The 19304-nt window shown below is 31.6% G+C and overlaps 1 protein-coding gene and 1 pseudogene across 2 annotated transcripts; both read right to left on the bottom strand.

Moving 5' to 3' along the window:
• Positions 1-3271: 3271 nt before the first annotated feature.
• On the bottom strand, positions 3272-7274 carry LOC149494903 (uncharacterized; annotated as a pseudogene).
• Positions 7275-12227: 4953 nt separating this feature from the next.
• LOC149494902 (uncharacterized) lies at positions 12228-16476 on the bottom strand. 2 transcript variants are annotated; one of them, XM_089723613.1, is made up of 3 exons: positions 16145-16476; positions 13052-15982; positions 12228-12948 (listed from the first exon to the last, which is right to left on the bottom strand). In XM_089723613.1, the coding sequence occupies exons 1-3, from the start codon at positions 16419-16421 to the stop codon at positions 12575-12577; spliced, it is 3582 nt and encodes a 1193-aa protein (XP_089579739.1). In that variant the 5' UTR covers positions 16422-16476; the 3' UTR covers positions 12228-12574. The 2 variants fall into 2 exon arrangements, with proteins under 2 accessions (XP_089579739.1, XP_089579738.1); XM_089723612.1 differs by having other exon boundaries at positions 13052-16476.
• Positions 16477-19304: the final 2828 nt, after the last annotated feature.

Genomic DNA, 19304 nt, shown 5'->3' with positions numbered 1-19304 from the left:
CTCCTCAAAACGACACCAAATTATTCAGCTTCTACGAGTGGTTTCGAGCATTTTGGTGTAAGTATTACAAAATTCTGGGTTGTTTGGGATTTACCGGCCACCGCAGGAGGCGGCGAAGGCTGCGGTCCGGCGGGTCCCCGGTGGCCCCAAGAGTCAGAATCAACTTTGCTCACGAAATTGTAGTCCCATTTTCTATTGGTACGCTCTTAGATCAATTCTTAATTTTTTATATAAATTTCAAATTTAAGATTATTAGTTGATTTAGTCAATTCCGAATAAATATTTAATTGAATGTGATTTCTGCTAGGAAAACCTCGGTAGATAAACTCACTTAATTCTGATAAATTAAGAATACTAGTCATTTAGAATAAATGTTATAAATGGAAACATGAAAGATAAATTGGAATACTTGAAGTAGTAGATTTAATTTTTGCTAGGAAGTAGATATTTTAGTCTTTAAGTTAGATTAGATGATTATTGAAGTAGATATAATTAAATAATAAGAAATTAGATTATTTGAATATTTTATATATAAATAGAATATTTTAGTCTGTTATAAATAAATTAATCTTGATTGGTTTACAGTATTTTATAGTAGCCGATTGTGATTAATTAATTGGTTTAGAATCTTAGAATTATTAAATGCATATATGTATGCTTAATGGTTAATAAATGTTGTCTAGGTCGGATGGACTATGTGAATTGAGTAAATGTTTAGATGAATTGCTCGATGGATGAGCTTTGAGAATTTATTCTTGAATTGTAGTCTTAAGCAGGTGGTTTTAATCTAATTTTAGGGGAGGTTCTGTCAAAATTTCGCTGGGATCTACGCTAGTTATATTTAATAGTTAAGTTAATATATTTATTTCAAATAATTCTTTAACTTGATATATTTAAAATAGAGTACTTAATTCAATTCAATTCTCTTCTCTCGTTCGAATGCCATTTCGTTTAGATCGCTCTAATTATTTACTGCTTCAATAAGTTAGGACTTGAAATTATGGTGTTTTTTTCATTTAGCAATGTAAGTAATAATAGGTTGTATATATACCATATGCATCATACATAAACTCATTATTATATAATGCTTCGGCTTTATTTGTTTATTTATTTACTTGTTTATTTATTTTTTAAATATCAGTTATTATATTATTCGTGTTTAATACTCTTATGTTTATTTGTATTTATATATGAAAATCTATTTGTACATTTGCATGATTTTTTTGTTGTTAATGTGTTGCATTTAAATGCGATGTTTGATTATTTGATTGTGATATTGCTATGCCTTGTTTGTGTGGAATTAGAATGAAGTGGGTTACCATGGATTTGTGAGGGTAGTCTTTGATACCATCAGCCATGTATAGAAGATTGGTATCCCTGTGTGCATTTGATGATATGGATTATATGGAAAACCACAGGATGACCGCCTATAGGTGTGGAAATGAAAAGAGAGTATAAGAAAAATGAGAGAGCTGGTCAAGTGAGGATTAGATCGGTCGGCCATATATGGGGGATCAACTCCTTAGTGACACGTTATGAGAGGATGGGCCACGTGTGAGGACGGCTCATCGGGGGTTTTGGTGACGCCACAGGTCAATTTCCACGTGTTTGATTACTTGAAAGTGTAATTATTTGTGAGTGCTGATGATATGTCATGTGTTTCATTGGATGAATGTTTATTTTAGTATTTTAGGAAGCATTTGGTGTAAATGCTTGTATTATGCAATAATTATCATACATTATTAAATTCACATTTCTTTTGTTTAATTTTTTTTAGGAAGTAAATATTTCTTGTCCCGATTAAAGCTCTGTCTCGTTCCCTGCAGAGCTAGAAATAATAACTTTTAAAATCAGTAGTTATTTAAATTATGTAGTTATATGTACCCAAACTTATTTATATTAATCTGTTAGTGAACTCCGCAGTTGTAGGATTTATGTACCTCTGGCCATGTATTAAAATAGGTATAATGATTTATGAACCCATAAATGTTTTAATTATTTTTCTAAGTGCATGTAACTGATAGCTCATATTATGAATGTAGTGAATTACAAGATTGATCCGAACTATAAAATGTTTAAGATGTTAAATTTGGGACAAAGTAAAAAATAATTATGAGATTTATGGTGCATGACAATACGGGCTGAATGTTTAAAATTGACATTGATATAGTTGAATTTTGTAACTTAGACTTATTACGGGCTTTGAGGGTTTTAAATTTACTTAGGCTCTAGTGCTAGTTTGACCCATGAAAACGGATCGTGACATCTAGTCCGCCCAATATGCTTGTAATTGGGTGAGCGACCCCCAAGGCTTGTTGTCATAGATACAATGATGTCATTGTTTGGCTTTTTCATAATTTTATAATGTATCAAAAAGTTCTATAAAGTTGTAAAGTTTAAATAAAACTACTTGCATTCAAATTACTAATCTAAATAGATAAAGACCTGCACAACTAGTTACTCAATATTATTATTACATTTTACAGTTTGTACAATTAAAATATGTAAGTTATAATTAATACATACCCCCTCCGACTTATTTTATTTACTTGTTATTTCTATTTTATTAGAAATGTAAATAATTACTTTTTTCATAATAATATTTGTAATAACATTTATGATTGTTGATTGAATGAATGACTTTTATTAATATCTTAATTAGTTAAGGATAGAAAATGATAAAATAACTTTTGTTGACTAAATTATTAATACGTGTGTTTTGTCAAACTATGTAAATAAAATGAGACGGATCGAGTATTTTTTATCATATAGTTTGAATTCTTTTGTGGTTGTTGATTTTATAATCCTATTATTATATATGTTTCGTTGGAATATAGATCATGCCATTAAACAAATAACAAAAATATTAATTATCATTAATCTTCCATAATTATCATAACAAATAACACAAATATTAATTATAATAACCTCTCGTAATTATCATAAATTTTGTTGCAATTTTGAACTTGAACTAATTTCTCATAAATTATCATAAATCTCTAATTTTTTGCTTCCACCAATAATACAAATACCAATCAGCATAAATTTTCCATAATTATCAAAAATTTTATTTTTTAACGCAATTAAATCATATATTTTTTTTAAAAAAATGACAGAATAAAAATGAGAAAAAAAATATTTTCCAATTTAAAGGTTCATTCGATTATTGTAATGTTACACACAACTACACAAGCATTTATTCAAACAATTTAAGTGTAATAAGCTCGATAAAACTTACATCATAAATGTACACATGAACAATAATAACGAATTAGCCAGTTTGGCCATCTTGAAGCAAAAGCTCTCCTAATTTGATTTCAGAAAATGGCTTTGTTAATGGATGGCATTTAGCAACTAGTTTTGAAGAAACTTGTTCCATGGTTGGCCGAGATTGAGGATTCATACTCAAACATGCATAGGGTTTGCTGGTTCGTTGTTGCTGAAGATGACGAAAGATATGAAATGAAATCTCCTGGATGTGTTCCCATTATTATCTCCAGTGCTACCACACCAAAGCTATAAACATCACATTTTTCATTGACTACCATTGTGTAAGCTAGCTCTGGAAAAATTTCCAATACACCCATTAGTTTATAATAATGATAATGGTGCAAAATATGTCAAATACATATATTTTAGACTAATTAAGATGTCAAGGTGTTTACCTGGAGCTGTGTATCCAAATGTTCTGGCAAATGCAGTCCAATTTGATGTATCCGGCATCAAGAGCCTTGCTGTCCCGAAATCAGAGACATGAGCTTCTAATTCTGAATCTAGTAGGACATTGTTGCTGGAAAGGTCTCGATGAATAATTGGAGGGAAGCAATCATGGTGCATATAAGACAGTGCATTAGCTATTCCTTTAACAACATTTAGCCTTTTACTCCAATTTAACTCCATTGCTTGTTCTTTATCACATAATATCTTTCTCAAACTTCCTCTTTCTATGAAGTTATAAATCAAAAATGAGTGTTTAGCATGAGAACAAAATCCATATAACTTCACAATGTTCCGATGGCGAATGTTGTCAGTGCAACAATCTCATTTTCAAATGCTTTCACATTCAACATCTCATCATTTTGTGACTGGTTATGAAGTTTCTTCACAGCAACCACTCTACCTGTTGGCAACACAGCTTTATAGACAACTCCATACCCTCCCACTCCAATACAATACTTGGAATCGAAACCTTCTGTAGCCTCGATAATGTTTTCATACTGTAGATCTTTATCTGGGCTCCATATTGCATGAACTCCTTCCTCACTACTTAACTTGGCTTTTCTCCTTATACTTCTTCGACGGAAAATGAAAAAACATCCTATGAAGAGAAAGAACAGAAACAAACTGGCGGACAAGATTGGAGGAACAATATGTTTGATTACTTTTTTGTCTTTTCTTCCTATGGTTTTTTTTATTGTGAAGGAATCACAAGTCTTTAAGTTGGTGTTATTACCGCACAAGTCTTTGTTGTTTCTCAGTGCTTCAAATGGAGCCTCACGGAAAGCTTTAATATTAGGAATCTGGCCCTTTAACTTATTATAAGATATATCCACCGATGTTTAGCTTATCAAGTAATCAAGAGTAGTTGGAATAGAACTTGACAATAAATTGTGGGAGAGATTCAACATCTCTAGTCTTTGCAACTGTCCAGGCTGCTCTGGTATCTCTTTTTTAAACAAATTGTAACTTAGATCAAGGCTTTGTAGAAAGCGTAAATTGCCAATCTCTGAGGGGATATTACTAGAGAATTCATTTTTACTGAGGTTCAAGAAGAGTAAGTTTGAGCATTCACCTAGCAGTTTGGGAATAGATCCACTAAGATTATTTGCAGCCAAATTAAGAACATAAAGATCACGTAACTTACCAATTTCTTTAGGAATGTCACCTGAAATCTTGTTGTTGCCAAGATAAAGGTAAAATAATTGTAACTTTCCCAATTTTTTCGGTATATTCCCCACAAGATGATTAGATGAGAGGTCAAGCAAATGCAATTGAGTTGCCTTGCTGAGTTCAGATGGAATTGTGCCTGATATATTATTCTTGGAGAATTTCAAAGTTGACAAATTGTGAAAATCTTCCCATTTCCATGAAAGCTCGCCATAGAATTTGTTATCACTTAAATCCAAATAGTTTAAGTGTGGATATATCCCAAAATCTTGAGATATATTTCCTGTGAGTTGGTTTCTCTCAAGACGGAGTCTTATCAAGCTGCTACAATTTTTAAGGCTTCGTGGTATGGGACCCGTAAAATTGTTTCCCCTTGCAATGAAATGTTGAAGTTGCCCACCAAGGCATATGTCATTTGGTAGGTGACCTCCCAATCTATTTTCATATATTTCTAATTTTTCTAAGAGAGTAAGGTTGTTAATGGAAGCTGGGATTGCACCGGTGAGTTGATTGTCTGACAATTCCAAATTAGTAACGGACCTCAACATTCCAACTTCCCAAGCTATAGAACCAGAAAGTCGGTTGATAGAAATATAAAGTTTTGATACCTTCGTCAACTTCCCTATGGAAGCTGGGATTGCACCGGTGAGTTGATTGTTTGACAATTCCAAATCAGTAACGGACCTCAACATTCCAACTTCCCAAGGTATAGAACCAGAAAGTTGGTTGGTATGAAGATAAAGCATTGATGCCTTCGTCAAGTTCCCTATGGAAGCTGGGATTGCACCGGTGAGTTGATTGTCTGACAATTCCAAATCAGTAAGGGACCTCAACATTCCAACTTCCCAAGGTATAGAACCAGAAAGTCGGTTGGTATGAAGATAAAGCATTGATGCCTTCGTCAATTTCCCTATGGAAGCTGGGATTGCACCGGTGAGTTGATTGTCTGACAATTCCAAATCAGTAACGGACCTCAACATTCCAACTTCCCAAGGTATAGAACCAGAAAGTCGGTTGGTATAAAGATAAAGCATTGATGCCTTCGTCAAGTTCCCTATGGAAGCTGGGATTGCACCGGTGAGTTGATTGTCTGCCAATTCCAACTCAGTAACGGACCTCAACATTCCAACTTCCCAGGGTATAGAACCAGAAAGTCGGTTGGTATAAAGATAAAGCATTGATGCCTTCGTCAAGTTCCCTATGGAAGCTGGGATTGCACCGGTGAGTTGATTGTCTGACAATTCCAAATTAGTAACGGACCTCAACATTCCAACTTCCCTAGGTATAGAACCAGAAAGTCGGTTGGTATGAAGATAAAGAATTGATGCCTTCGTCAAGTTCCCTATGGAAGCTGGGATTGCACCGGTGAGTTGATTGTCTGACAATTCCAAATCAGTAACGGACCTCAACATTCCAACTTCCCAAGGTATAGAACCAGAAAGTTGGTTAGTATAAAGATAAAGTATTGATGCCTTCGTCAAGTTCCCTATGGAAGCTGGGATTGCACCTGTGAGTTGATTGTCTGACAAATCCAAATCAATAACGCACCTCAACAATCCAACTTCCCAAGGTATAGAACTAGAAAGTCGGTTGGAATAAAGATAAAGTTTTGATGCCTTCGTCAAGTTCCCTATGGAAGCTGGGATTGCATCGGTGAGTTGATTGTGTGACAATTCCAAATCAGTAATGGACCTCAACATTCCAACTTCCCAAGGTATAGAACCAGAAAGTCGGTTGTTATAAAGATAAAGTTTTGATACCTTCGTCAAGTTCCCTATGGAAGCTGGGATTGAACTAGAGAAATTATTGTATGACAATGAAAGGATCGTAAGAAATGTCAAAGTTCCAAGTTGTTGAGGTATGGGACCTGAAAATTGGTTCTCATAAAGTTTAAGAACTGATAGCTTCGTTAAGTTTCCTATTGAAGTTGGGATTGAACTAGACAAAAGGTTGCTTGACAAGTCAAAGTATGTGACAAAGGTTAATACTCCAACACCTTGAGGAATGATACCGGAGATTAAATTAATAGACAAGTCAAACAGATTGAGTTTGGAAAGATTACCAATATAGGAAGGAAGGTTCCCATGAAATGAGTTGTTGCGAACGTTAAAGCAAATAAGTTTGGGAAATAAGAAAATATCAAGATTTTGAAGTGTACCTTCTAACTGAGAATCCACCAGTCTTATTGCAGAGATACTTTTATCCTTATGACAATGAATACCAAACCAATGGCAAGGAATAGCACTGGTTGCAGACCAAGAAGATAAGACAGATTGGCTCTGATTATCAAGACTAGCTTTCCATTTTAGAAGAGCATTTGCTTGAGTTTGAATAGTAGTAGTAGAAGTAAAAGTAAGGACACGAAAGAATAATATAATTACTAGCATAGTATTAAGGGAGAAGAAGGAGAGAGATTTGTGTAAGGAGGATGGCATAATCAGTAGGTAGTTGCTTATAAATAATGAGGGATTAGAGAAATGTTGTTGAGGAATTTAAGACTAGATGAAGAGATATTTATAGGGAAAAATTTTTCCAGACTGAAGTCATGGCACCACTTATAGATCCAATCAATTAAACTAAAGATTTTTAAACAGGGTTCGACTTTATTTTTTAAAAAATATATATATATATATGTGGTTAGAAATATCTAACTATTACATGTTTGTGGAAATTTAAGGACAAAACAGAACATTGAGGTGTCAACAAATAAGTAATTTTAAAGACAAAAAGATGTAATTAATTGACGTGTATGTGTTTTTAGAAATTTATTACAGAACATAGAGGTAACAACTAATAAGTAAGTTTAAAGACAAACGCAATTAATTCCACTTTTGAGTTTACTTTGTTGTTGACCCAAGCATAGGCCCTAAACAAGCCAATATTCTCTTTGTTTTCTATTTTTTTATAAATAAATTAACACCCGCAATCCTTTGATATGCTAGGATAAGGAGATGAATACAAAAGGAAATCTCAAGGAAATTTCAAAAGAAAACGACATAACTGAAAAAATTTTTTTTTCCAAAAATAATGCATGGTGCTATGATGATTAAATTACTATTACCACATATACCTCCAATAATTACGTATTGAATATTGACGATCGAATCTACCAGAAATAATAACCACGGTAAAAAATTAAATAATTACTATAAATGTCGTCAGATGAAAAATAAGGACACCGAGATTTACGTGGTTCACCTTTCAACTGTTATGGGCTACGTCCACGGGACAAAAACTCGAAATAATTCTTCCACTAAAAATAGTAGGTACAAAAAAGATTACAAAAATAGTGGTACTTTAAGTGTTTCCCAAAAAGACCCTAAAAATTATAATCCTTACTATTTTCTCTCTTTTCTAATTTTAAGAACCCTTTCCTAAAATTCTCTACATTAATTGTGTATTCATATTCTTTTATTTTTGTGTGTTTTGCTTAGTGGATGCGTCATTAACGCGTTAATCACGCGTACACTTTTCCTTTTTTTCTCCTTCTGCAAACAAAACGTTTTTTTTTTCTCTTTTCTTCAAACTTTTGTGGGTCCCACATATCGGAGGGACCCCACAACATGGCTTAGATAAAGCAATACATTGATTTATGTTCCAAGCTAGATTCATTATTAGTATCCCCGCTAAGAAGATCTCCTTTGATTTGCTCGACTTAAAGGGGGAAGAAAGGGTGATGTTAAAGCAATACATTGAAAATTTTCAAAAGTTGGCGATGCAAGTTGATAATGTTAACCAAGTAGCCGTAGGTGCAATGGAGAAAAATTATAATTATAACAGTTTGTTTGAATCGCTTCATATTGGTCCTTAGTGCTCGTTTGAAGAACTCATGTCAAGAGCAAATAAATTCTCAAAACAAGATGAATCCTGGAAAGTGCAGTAGAAAAAATTAAGAACGGTTTGAGGATAAGAAGAATGATCGGAAGAGTCAATCTAATTAGTTGCAAAATCAATTTATTTATTTGATTAGAAAAAAAAAAAAAGAATAGAGGAAGGAGGAAGTAACTTGTAGAATGTGAAATTGCAACCTTCATCGAGGAAAGCCCACCTAAAAGTCAGTACATTTCCCAAGGATTTTTTCTTTTCTGATTACTCTTTATTTGGTGACCATTTTTTCCTTGTGCTGCATTAAGTTCTACATTAATATTAGTTTTTGTGAATTGTACTAAATAAGTTTTCTATGTGTACTCAAGGAAAGAAGAAATTCTATGAACAAGACCCTTTGTTTTTGTTTGGTGGATTACAGGCTCGAATCCTAAATTTTAATTCAGAATAAGTTTGTTTATGGAACTGAATTAATAATAAGTTGCTTATTTATATTTACATATTTTGCAAATCAAATTTTAATTCAGTTCTTGATATAACATTTCTTAATCATTCAACTCAATAATATAGTTCAGACATACAAACTCTTCCTAACTAATAAGATAAAAACTAATACCAAAGACTCTAAAAATTTTTTGTTTTCATAATTTTATAATTTATCAAAAAGTTTTATAAAGTTTTTAAGTTTCAAATAATTAAGCTTTTTGAATTACTAACTTGACAGTGTATTTTTAAGATTAGATTTGTCAAGACGAGGTCTATAGCTATGAACATTTTAAAAATTATTTTCATTTTCTTTTTTCATTGTATGATTAAAAATACCTTTAAATTAATAAAAAAATAATTTTTCATTGGTTTGGTTCATAGTGAGCCCATAAACCGAGTAAAACAAGTCACTCCAATTTTTATGACTTTAAAATGACAAAAAATAAATTAATTTATTTGAAAATCTATAAGAGACTTTTTATTAAATAATGAATAAAGATGATTTCAATTGTCTATTCAAAATTTGGGTAAACCATTAGATACCTTCAAACTTTGCGTCTTGTACCAATTTTACCCTAAATCCAACTTAATCCCTCAAGCACTCCAACTAAAATGTTTTGTCACAATTATACCCCAATTGGAAATTGATCAAAATTAATGAATTATATATATTAAATATGGGTCCTATAACTTATACTTGAATTAACTTTACCTCAAAGAATGAGTTAGCTAAATTATACTATAAAATACCCCAAAGAACTTTACCCCAAAGAACTTTGACGATTAAATGATTTCACTCCAAAATGACCTTAATCACTCAGACACTTACTTTTAACTTTTTATCACAACTGTACGTTGAATTCAAATTATAGCAAATATATTGTTTGAATAAGGGGTCACATTCAATTACAATTTCACCTTAGATTCAAATTTTATCTTATTTTAATAGAGCCCCTAAATTACTAGACAAGTGTCAATTTTAAAACGATATTAGAAATGAAAACGTCGATATTAGAAATGAAGATAACCTAATTTTTGGTAAAAAAATAAATTAATAATTCACAACCTAACCTTAATGAATCCACGTCACACCCTCATACATACAAACAATATAAAAAAAAGATGTATTCTACAACAAAGAAAAATAAACCAATAGAAAACGAAGTAACAAAACCAAAAATGAAGGAATAAAATAATAAACAAAAAATGAAAAAAAATGTAAATAAAGCGAAAAATTAGGAAAAAGTACAAACAGAAAAACTAGATATATATACGAAATAAATTATGGTTTCGGTTCCATAATTGGAAAACTAAATAGTTGAAAATTAGGTTTCCGATTCAACGATAAATAAGGTGTGTATATATATATATATATATATATATATATAGTAATCAATAAAATAACTCACCTGACACCTAGAAATCAAAAAAATATATATATAGAATCGCAATCAACATCGATGGAGCAGAATATCTCAAGAAGAATGAAATTTATGAGGAATAAAATACAGAAAGAAGAAGATGAAAAAAACTAAATGAAAGCGAAATCGTAGAATAAAAATCAATTTTCTGATAAAACAAAAATAAAAATAAAAATAAAAATGAAATTGTAGAATAGATATTAATTTTCCGGTGAAGAATAGAAATGAAAACGAAAATGAAATCATAGAACAAAAATTGATTTTTCGATGAGGACTCTCGCGTCAATAGTGACTGACGATGACTCTCATTCTGGTCTTGCTGCCAAAGGCAATTCACGCCTGCCATTAAAACAAAAAGTAGTAAAAGAAGAAACATTAGTTTCAAAGTGACAAATAATAGCATCCAAACAGAAAATAAAAACCTAGTTACGTGAAAAGGTAAATAAGTAAATCACTAACAAAACTGATATTGTTTTAATAATTTAGGTCAAAATGAGATTTTTAAACTAAAGTTTCAAAATCTGACATATACTATAATATGCTTATTAGAATAAGTAAAAAAGGTACTACCTTCCCCAAGTGTAGGAACCATTTAAAAAAAAAAGTTTAATGTATAAATTTACTATTTTATTTTTTTTGCAAAAAATCTTGTGATACCTCTAATTTAACTTTGACCGAGTGAATACCATAATTTATAAAATTGTACACATTAAAATGCTCCAACTTGTGAAATTAAATCATAATTAAAAAAATAAGAAAATAATTATTCTAAAAGTTGTACTAATATATATAGGACCCTTTTGGTCTCTTAAAGGACAACAATAATTCAATTATTACTACTCTAATTTCTTTATGAAATTCCCATTAAATTTTACTACTCCATTTATGAACCGAATCAATAAAACTAAAGATTTTTAAACAGTGTTCATGTTGAAGGTCATGGCATTCTTGTCGTCACATTATGAAAACATTTTTGTTTTGGATGTCTAAAGTGTTTGTAAGGTTTTTAAATTTAGAAATGTAAATAATTACTTTTTTCATAATAACATTTATGATTCTTGATTGAATGAATGTCTTTTATTAATATCTTAATTAGTTAAGGATATAAAATGGTAAAATAACTTTTATTGACTAAATTATTAATATGCGTGTTTTGTCAAACCCTGCAAATAAAATGAGACGGATTGAGTATTTTTTTTCATATAGTTTGAATTCTTTTATGGTTGTTGATTTTATAATCCTATTATTATAAATGTTTCGTTGGAATATAGATCATGCCATTAAACAAATAACACAAATATTAATTATCATTAATCTTCCATAATTATCATAACAAATAACACAAATATTAATTGTAATAACCTCCTGTAATTATCATAAATTTTGTTGCAATTTTGATTTGAACTAATTTCTTATAAATTATCATAAATCTCTAATTTTTTGCTTCCACCAATAATACAAATACCAATCAGCATAAATTTTCCATAATTATCAATTTTTTTTTTTAACCAATATCGTATATATTATCATAAATCTCCACATATTAACGCAATTAAATCATTTTTTTTTAAATATGACCTAGAATAAAAATGACAAAAAAAAAAAAAATTTCCAATTTAAAGGTTCATTTGATTATTGTAATGTTACACACAACTACACAAGCATTTATTCAAACAATTTAAGTGTAATAAGCTCGATAAAACTTACATCATAAATGAATATACAAACCTAAACTTCTTTTAAAAAATATAAAACATGAACTATAAAATTCTTTGTTCATATGTAAATTAAGAGACTTCCATTCTTAAAAAAACAAAAAAAGAAAGAAATTAAGAGACCCCATTCACCATGCACCTTTTTATTTTATTGAGTTGTTTGACCAAAAAAAAAAAAAAAAAAAAAAGAGATCATAGATGAAATTTAAATAAGATGTACACATGAACAATAATAAAGGATTAGCCAGCTTGGCCATCTTGAAGCAAAAGCTCTCCTAATTTGATTTCAGAAAATGGCTTTGTTAATGGATGCCATTTAGCAACTAGTTTTGAAGAAACTTGTTCCATGGTTGGCCGAGATTGAGGATTCATACTCAAACATGCAAATGCAAGTTTGGAAACATAAATCAAGCCTTCAGCATCTCTTTTTTGAGGAATTTGTAGGCATTGGTCAATCACATCTTTCCATAGGGTTTGCTGGTTCGTTGCTGCTGAAGATGACGAAAGAGATGAAATGAAATCTCCTGGATGTGTTCCCATTATTATCTCCAGTGCTACCACACCAAAGCTATAGACATCACATTTTTCATTGACTACCATTGTGTAAGCTAGCTCTAGAAAAAATTCCAATACACCCATCAGTTTACAATAATGATAATGGTGCAAAATATGCCAAATACATATATTTTAGACTAAATAAGATGTCAAGGTGTTTACCTGGAGCTGTGTATCCAAATGTTCCGGCAAATGCAGTCCAATTTGATGTATCGGGCATCAAGAGCCTTGCTGTACCGAAATCAGAGACATGAGCTTCTAATTCTGAATCTAGTAGGACATTGTTGCTGGAAAGGTCTCGATGAATAATTGGAGGGAAGCAATCATGGTGCATATAAGACAATGCACTAGCTATTCCTCTAACAACATTTAGCCTTTTACCCCAATTTAACTCCATTGCTTGTTCTTTATCACATAATATCTTTCTCAAACTTCCTCTTTCTATGAAGTTATAAATCAAAAATGAGTGTTTAGCATGAGAACAAAATCCATATAACTTCACAATGTTCCGATGGCGAATGTTTGTCAGTGCAACAATCTCATTTTCAAATGCTTTCACATTCAACATCTCATCATTTTGTGACTGGTTATAAAGTTTCTTCACAGCAACCACTCTACTTGTTGGCAACACAGCTTTATAGACAACTCCATACCCTCCCACTCCAACACAATACTTGGAATCAAAACCTTCTGTAGCCTCGATAATGTTTTCATATTGTAGATCTTTATCTGGGCTCCATATTGCATGAACACCTTCCTCACTACTTAACTTGGCTTTTCTCCTTATACTTCTTCGACGGAAAACGAAAAAACATCCTATGAAGAGAAAGAACAGAAACAGACTGGCGGACAAGATTGGAAGAACAATATGTTTGATTACTTTTTTGTCTTTTTTTCCTATGGTTTTTTTGATTATGAAGGAATGACAAGTCTTTAAGTTGGTGTTATTACCGCACAAACCTTTGTTGTTTCTCAGTGCTTCAAATGGAGCCTCACGGAAAGCTTTAATATTAGGAATCTGGCCCTTTAACTTGTTATAGGATATATCCACCGATGTTAAGCTTATCAAGTAATCAAGAGTAGTTGGAATAGAACTTGACAATAAATTGTGGGAGAGATTCAACATCTCTAGTCTTTGCAACTGTCCAAGCTGCTCTGGTATCTCTTTTTTGAACAAATTGCAACTTAGATCAAGGCTTTCTAGGGAGCGTAAATTCCCAATCTCTGAGGGGATATTACCTGAGAATTCATTTTTACTGAGGTTCAAGAAGAGTAAGTTTGAGCATTCACCAAGCTGTTTGGGAAGAGATCCACTAAGATTATTTGCAGCCAAATTAAGATCATTAAGATCACGTAACATACCAATTTCTTTAGGAATGTCACCTGAAATCTTGTTGTTGCCAAGATAAAGGTAAAATAATTGTAACTTTCCCAGTTTTTTCGGTATATTCCCCACAAGATGATTAGATGAGAGGTCAAGCAATTGCAATTGAGTTGCCTTGCAGAGTTCAGATGGAATTGTGCCTGATACATTATTCTTGGAGATTTTCAAAGTTGACAAATTGTGAAAATCTTCCCATTTCCATGAAAGCTCCCCATAGAATTTGTTATCACTTAAATCCAAATAGTTTAAGTGTGGATATATCCCAAAATCTTGAGATATATTTCCTGTGAGTTGGTTTCTGTCAAGACGGATTCTTCTCAAGCTGCTACAATTTTTAAGGCTCATTGGTATGGGACCCGTAAAATTGTTTCCCATTGCACTGAACTGTTGAAGTTGCCCACCAAGGCATATGTCATTTGGTAGGTGACCTCCCAATCTATTTTCATATATTTCTAATGTTTCTAAGAGAGTAAGGTTGTTAATGGAAGCTGGGATTGCACCGGTGAGTTGATTTTCTGACAATCCCAAATCAGTAACGGACCTCAACATTCCAACTTCCCACGGTATGGAACCAGAAAGTCGGTTGGTATCAAGATAAAGAGTTGATAGCTTCGTCAAGTTTCCTATGGAAGCTGGGATTGCACCGGTGAGTTGATTGTCTGACAATTCCAAATCAGTAACGGACCTCAACATTCCAATTTCCCACGGTATGGAACTAGAAAGTCGGTTGGTAAAAAGATAAAGTTTTGATACCTTCGTCAAGTTCCCTATAGAAGCTGGGATTGCACCGGTGAGTTGATTGTATACCAATTCCAAATGAGTAACGGACCTCAACATTCCAACTTCCCATGGTATTGAACCAGAAAGTCGGTTGGTATCAAGATAAAGAGTTGATAGCTTCGTCAAGTTTCCTATGGAAGCTGGGATTGCACCGGTGAGTTGATTGTCTGACAATTCCAAATCAGTAACGGACCTCAACATTCCAATTTCCCACGGTATGGAACTAGAAAGTCGGTTGGTAAAAAGATAAAGTTTTGATACCTTCGTCAAGTTCCCTATAGAAGCTGGGATTGCACCGGTGAGTTGATTGTCTGACAATTCCAAATCAGTAACGGACCTCAACATTCCAACTTCCCACGGTATGGAACCAGAAAGTTGGTTGGTATGAAGATAAAGAGTTGATATCTTCGTCAAGTTTCCTATAGAAGCTGGGATTGCACCGGTGAGTTGATTGTATGACAATCGCAAATCAGTAACGGACTTCAGAATTCCAACTTCCCAAGGTATGGAATCAGAAAGTCGGTTGGTAAAAAGATAAAGTTTTGATAGCTTCGTCAAGTTCCCTAAAGAAGCTGGGATTGCACCGGTGAGTTGATTGTCTGACAATTCCAAATCAGTAACGGACCTCAACATTCCAACTTCCCACGGTACGGAACCAGAAAGTCGGTTGGTATGAAGATAAAGAATTGATACCTTCGTCAAGTTTCCTATGGAAGCTGGGATTGAACTAGAGAAATTATTGTATGACAATGAAAGGATCGTAAGAAATGTCAAAGTTCCAAGTTGTTGAGGTATAGGACCTGAAAATTGGTTCTCATAAAGTGAAAGAACTGATAGCTTTGTTAAGTTTCCTATTGAAGTTGGGATTGAACCAGACAGAAGGTTGCTTGACAAGTCAAAGTATGTGACAAAGCTTAATACTCCAACACCTTGAGGAATGATACCGGAGATTAAATTAATAGACAAGTCAAACACATTGAGTTTGGAAAGATTACCAATATAGGAAGGAAGGTTCCCATGAAATGAGTTGTTGCGAACGTTAAAGCAAATAAGTTTGGGAAATAAGAAAATATCAAGATTTTGAAGTGTACCTCCTAAATGAGAATCCACCAGTCTTATTGCAGATATACTTTTGTCCTTATGACAGTGAATACCAAACCAATGGCAAGGAGTAGCATTGGTTGCAGACCAAGAAGATAAGACAGATTGGCTCTGATTATCAAGACTAGCTTTCCATTTTAGAAGAGCATTTGCTTGAGTTTGAATAGTAGTAGTAGAAGTAAAAGTAAGGACATGAAAGAATAATATAATTACTAGCATAGTATTAAGGGAGTAGAAGGAGAGAAATTTGTGTAAGGAGGATGGCATAATCAGTAGGTAGTTGCTTATAAATAATGAGGGATTAAAGAAATGTTGTTGAGGAATTTAAGATGTAGATGAAGAGATATTTATAGGGAAAATATTTTTCTAGACCGAAGTCATGGCATCACTTATAGATCAAATCAATTAAATTAAAGATTTTTAAACACGGTTCGACTTTATCTTTTTAATATATATATATATATATATATATATATATATATATATATATATATATATATATATATGGTCAGAAATATCTAACTATTACGTGTTTGTGGAAATTTAGGGACAAAACAAAACATTGAGGTGGCAACAAATTAGTAAATTTAAAGACAAAAAGATGTAATCAATTGACATGTATGTGTTTTTAGAAATTTATTACAGAACATAGAGGTAACAATAAATAAGTGAGTTTAAAGACAAACGCAATTAATTCAACTTTTGAGTTTACTTTGTTGTTGACCCAAACATAGGCCCTAAACAAGCCAATATTCTCTTTTTTTTTCTTTTTTTTTTATAAATAAATTAACACCTCGCAATCCTTTGATATGGTAGGATAAGGAGATGAATACAAAAGGAAAATCTCAAGGAAATTTCAAAGGAAAACGACATAACTAAAAATTTTTTTTTTTCCCAAAATAATGCGTGGTGCTATGATGATTAAACAACTAATTAGAGATTCCAATGCTTAAGAACTATTTAGTTTTAAATGAAATAATGTTGTCATGGTTTGGTTTTTTCATAATTTTATAATTTATCAAAAAGTTTTATAAAGTTTTTAAGTTTCAAATAATTAAGCTTTTTGAATTACTAACTTGATAGTGTATTTTTAAGATTAGACTTGTCATGACGAGGTCTATAGCTATGAACATTTTAAAAATTATTTTCATTTTCTTTTTTCATTGTATGATTAAAAATACCTTCAAATTAATAAAAAAATAATTTTTCATTGGTTTGGTTCACAGTGAGCCCATAAATCGGGTAAAACAAGTCACTCCCATTTTTATGACTTTAAAATGACAAAAAATAAATTAATTTATTTGAAAATCTGTAAGAGACTTTTTATTAAATAATGAATAAAGATGATTTCAATTGTCTATTCAAAATTTGGGTAAACCATTAAATACCTTCAAACTTTGCGTCTTGTAACAATTTCACCCTAAATCCAACTTAACCCCTCAAGCACTCCAACTAAAATGTTTTGTCACAATTATACCCCAATTTGAAATTGATCAAAATTAATGAATTATATATATTAAATATGGGTCCTATAACTTATATTTGAATTAACTTTACCCCAAAGAATGAGTTAGCTAAATTATACTATAAAATACTATAAAATCACTCAGACACTTACTTTGAACTTTTTATCACAACTGCAAGTTGAATTCAAATTATAGCAAATATATTGTCCGAATAAGGGGGTCACATTCAATTACAATTTCACCTTAGATTCAAATTTTATCGTATTTTAATAGAGCCCCTAAATTACTAGACAAGTGTCAATTTTAAAACGATATTAGAAATGAAAACGTCGATATTAGAAATGAAGATAAACTAATTTTTGGTAAAAAAATAAATTAATAATTCACAACCTAACCTTAATGAATCCACATCACACCCTCATACATACAAATAGTATAAAAAAAAAAGATGTATTCTACAACAAACAAAAATAAACCAATAGAAAACGAAGTAAGAAAACCAAAAATGAAGGAATAAAATAATAAAACAAAAAATGAAAAACAAAATGTAAATAAAGCGAAAAATTAGGAAAAAGTACAAACAGAAAAACTAGGTATATATACGAAATAAATTATGGTTTCGGTTCCATAATTGGAAAACTAAACAGTCGAAAATTAGGTTTCCGATTCAACGATATATATATATATAGTAATCAATAAAATAACTCACCTTAAAAAATATATATAGAATTGCAACCAACACCGATGGAGCAGAATATCTCAAGAAGAATGAAATCTATGAGGAATAAAATACAGAAAGAAGAAGATGAAAAAAACTAAATGAAAGCGAAATCGTAGAATAAAAATCAATTTTCTTATAAGAACAAAAATAAAAGTAAAAATGAAATTGTAGAATAGATGTTAATTTTCCGGTGAAGAATAGAAATGAAAACGAAAATGAAATCATAGAACAAAAATTGATTTTTCGATGAGGACTCTCGCGTCAATAGTGACTGTGACGATGACTCTCATTCTGGTCTTAATTCTAATTCAGAACCAACAGATATAGATAGAGCAAGTGGAATACCAGTGTGTATATATATCACTTTTGGATATATATATATGTAAATATATAAAATTGACTGAAAATTAATTAGAAAGATACATATATATAACTATTTGCATGGCACTGCACGGAAATGTCAACGTCTGCAAGTGGTTCTCAGGTGAGGGGAAAAAGAAATATTTTGTGTGTAAAATGAAAACAATGGTGGTATAGAGAGAAACAAGCATGAAAATATAAATTAAATGATTAGGAAAAGAGCAAATTGGGGAGAAGAACTTAATGTTCAATAGTGATATTACTCACATGAATGAGAAAGAAAGAGAGAGTGAGAGAGATGGAAAGCGAAGGAAGTGTTTGTGCAGTCCACTAAGTTTGGAGAGGGATTTTATAGGGAAAAATAAAGAAAGCAATCCCATCAATAAATAATTAATGTATGGAGGGACAATGATTAATGAGTAGTAATTTTGATTAAGAGAAAGTTTACTCTTTTAAGCATAATATAAAAACCTCGTTACGTGAAAAGGTAAATAAGGAAATCACTAACAAAACTGATATTGTTTTAATAATTTAGGTCAAAATGAGATTTTTAAACTAAAGTTTCAAAATCTGACATATACTATAATATGCTTATTAGAAATA

This window comes from Jatropha curcas, chromosome 7 (assembly GCF_041381405.1).
Source record: "Jatropha curcas cultivar XTBG-Jc1 chromosome 7, XTBG_Jcur_1.0, whole genome shotgun sequence".
NCBI classification, from domain to species: domain Eukaryota; kingdom Viridiplantae; phylum Streptophyta; class Magnoliopsida; order Malpighiales; family Euphorbiaceae; genus Jatropha; species Jatropha curcas.
Note: the sequence above shows the minus strand (reverse complement) of the source record. Positions and strands in the feature narration are given on the sequence as shown.

What these genes read in the sequence shown, in the direction of transcription:
- LOC149494902 (XM_089723612.1), bottom strand. Translation starts at nt 16,421, where the DNA reads ATGCCATCCTCCTTACACAAATTTCTCTCCTTCTACTCCCTTAATACT. An exon ending in ATTTGGATACACAGCTCCAG is followed by an intron (nt 12,949 to 13,051) that starts GTAAACACCTTG and finishes AATTTTTTCTAG; the next exon opens with AGCTAGCTTACACAATGGTA.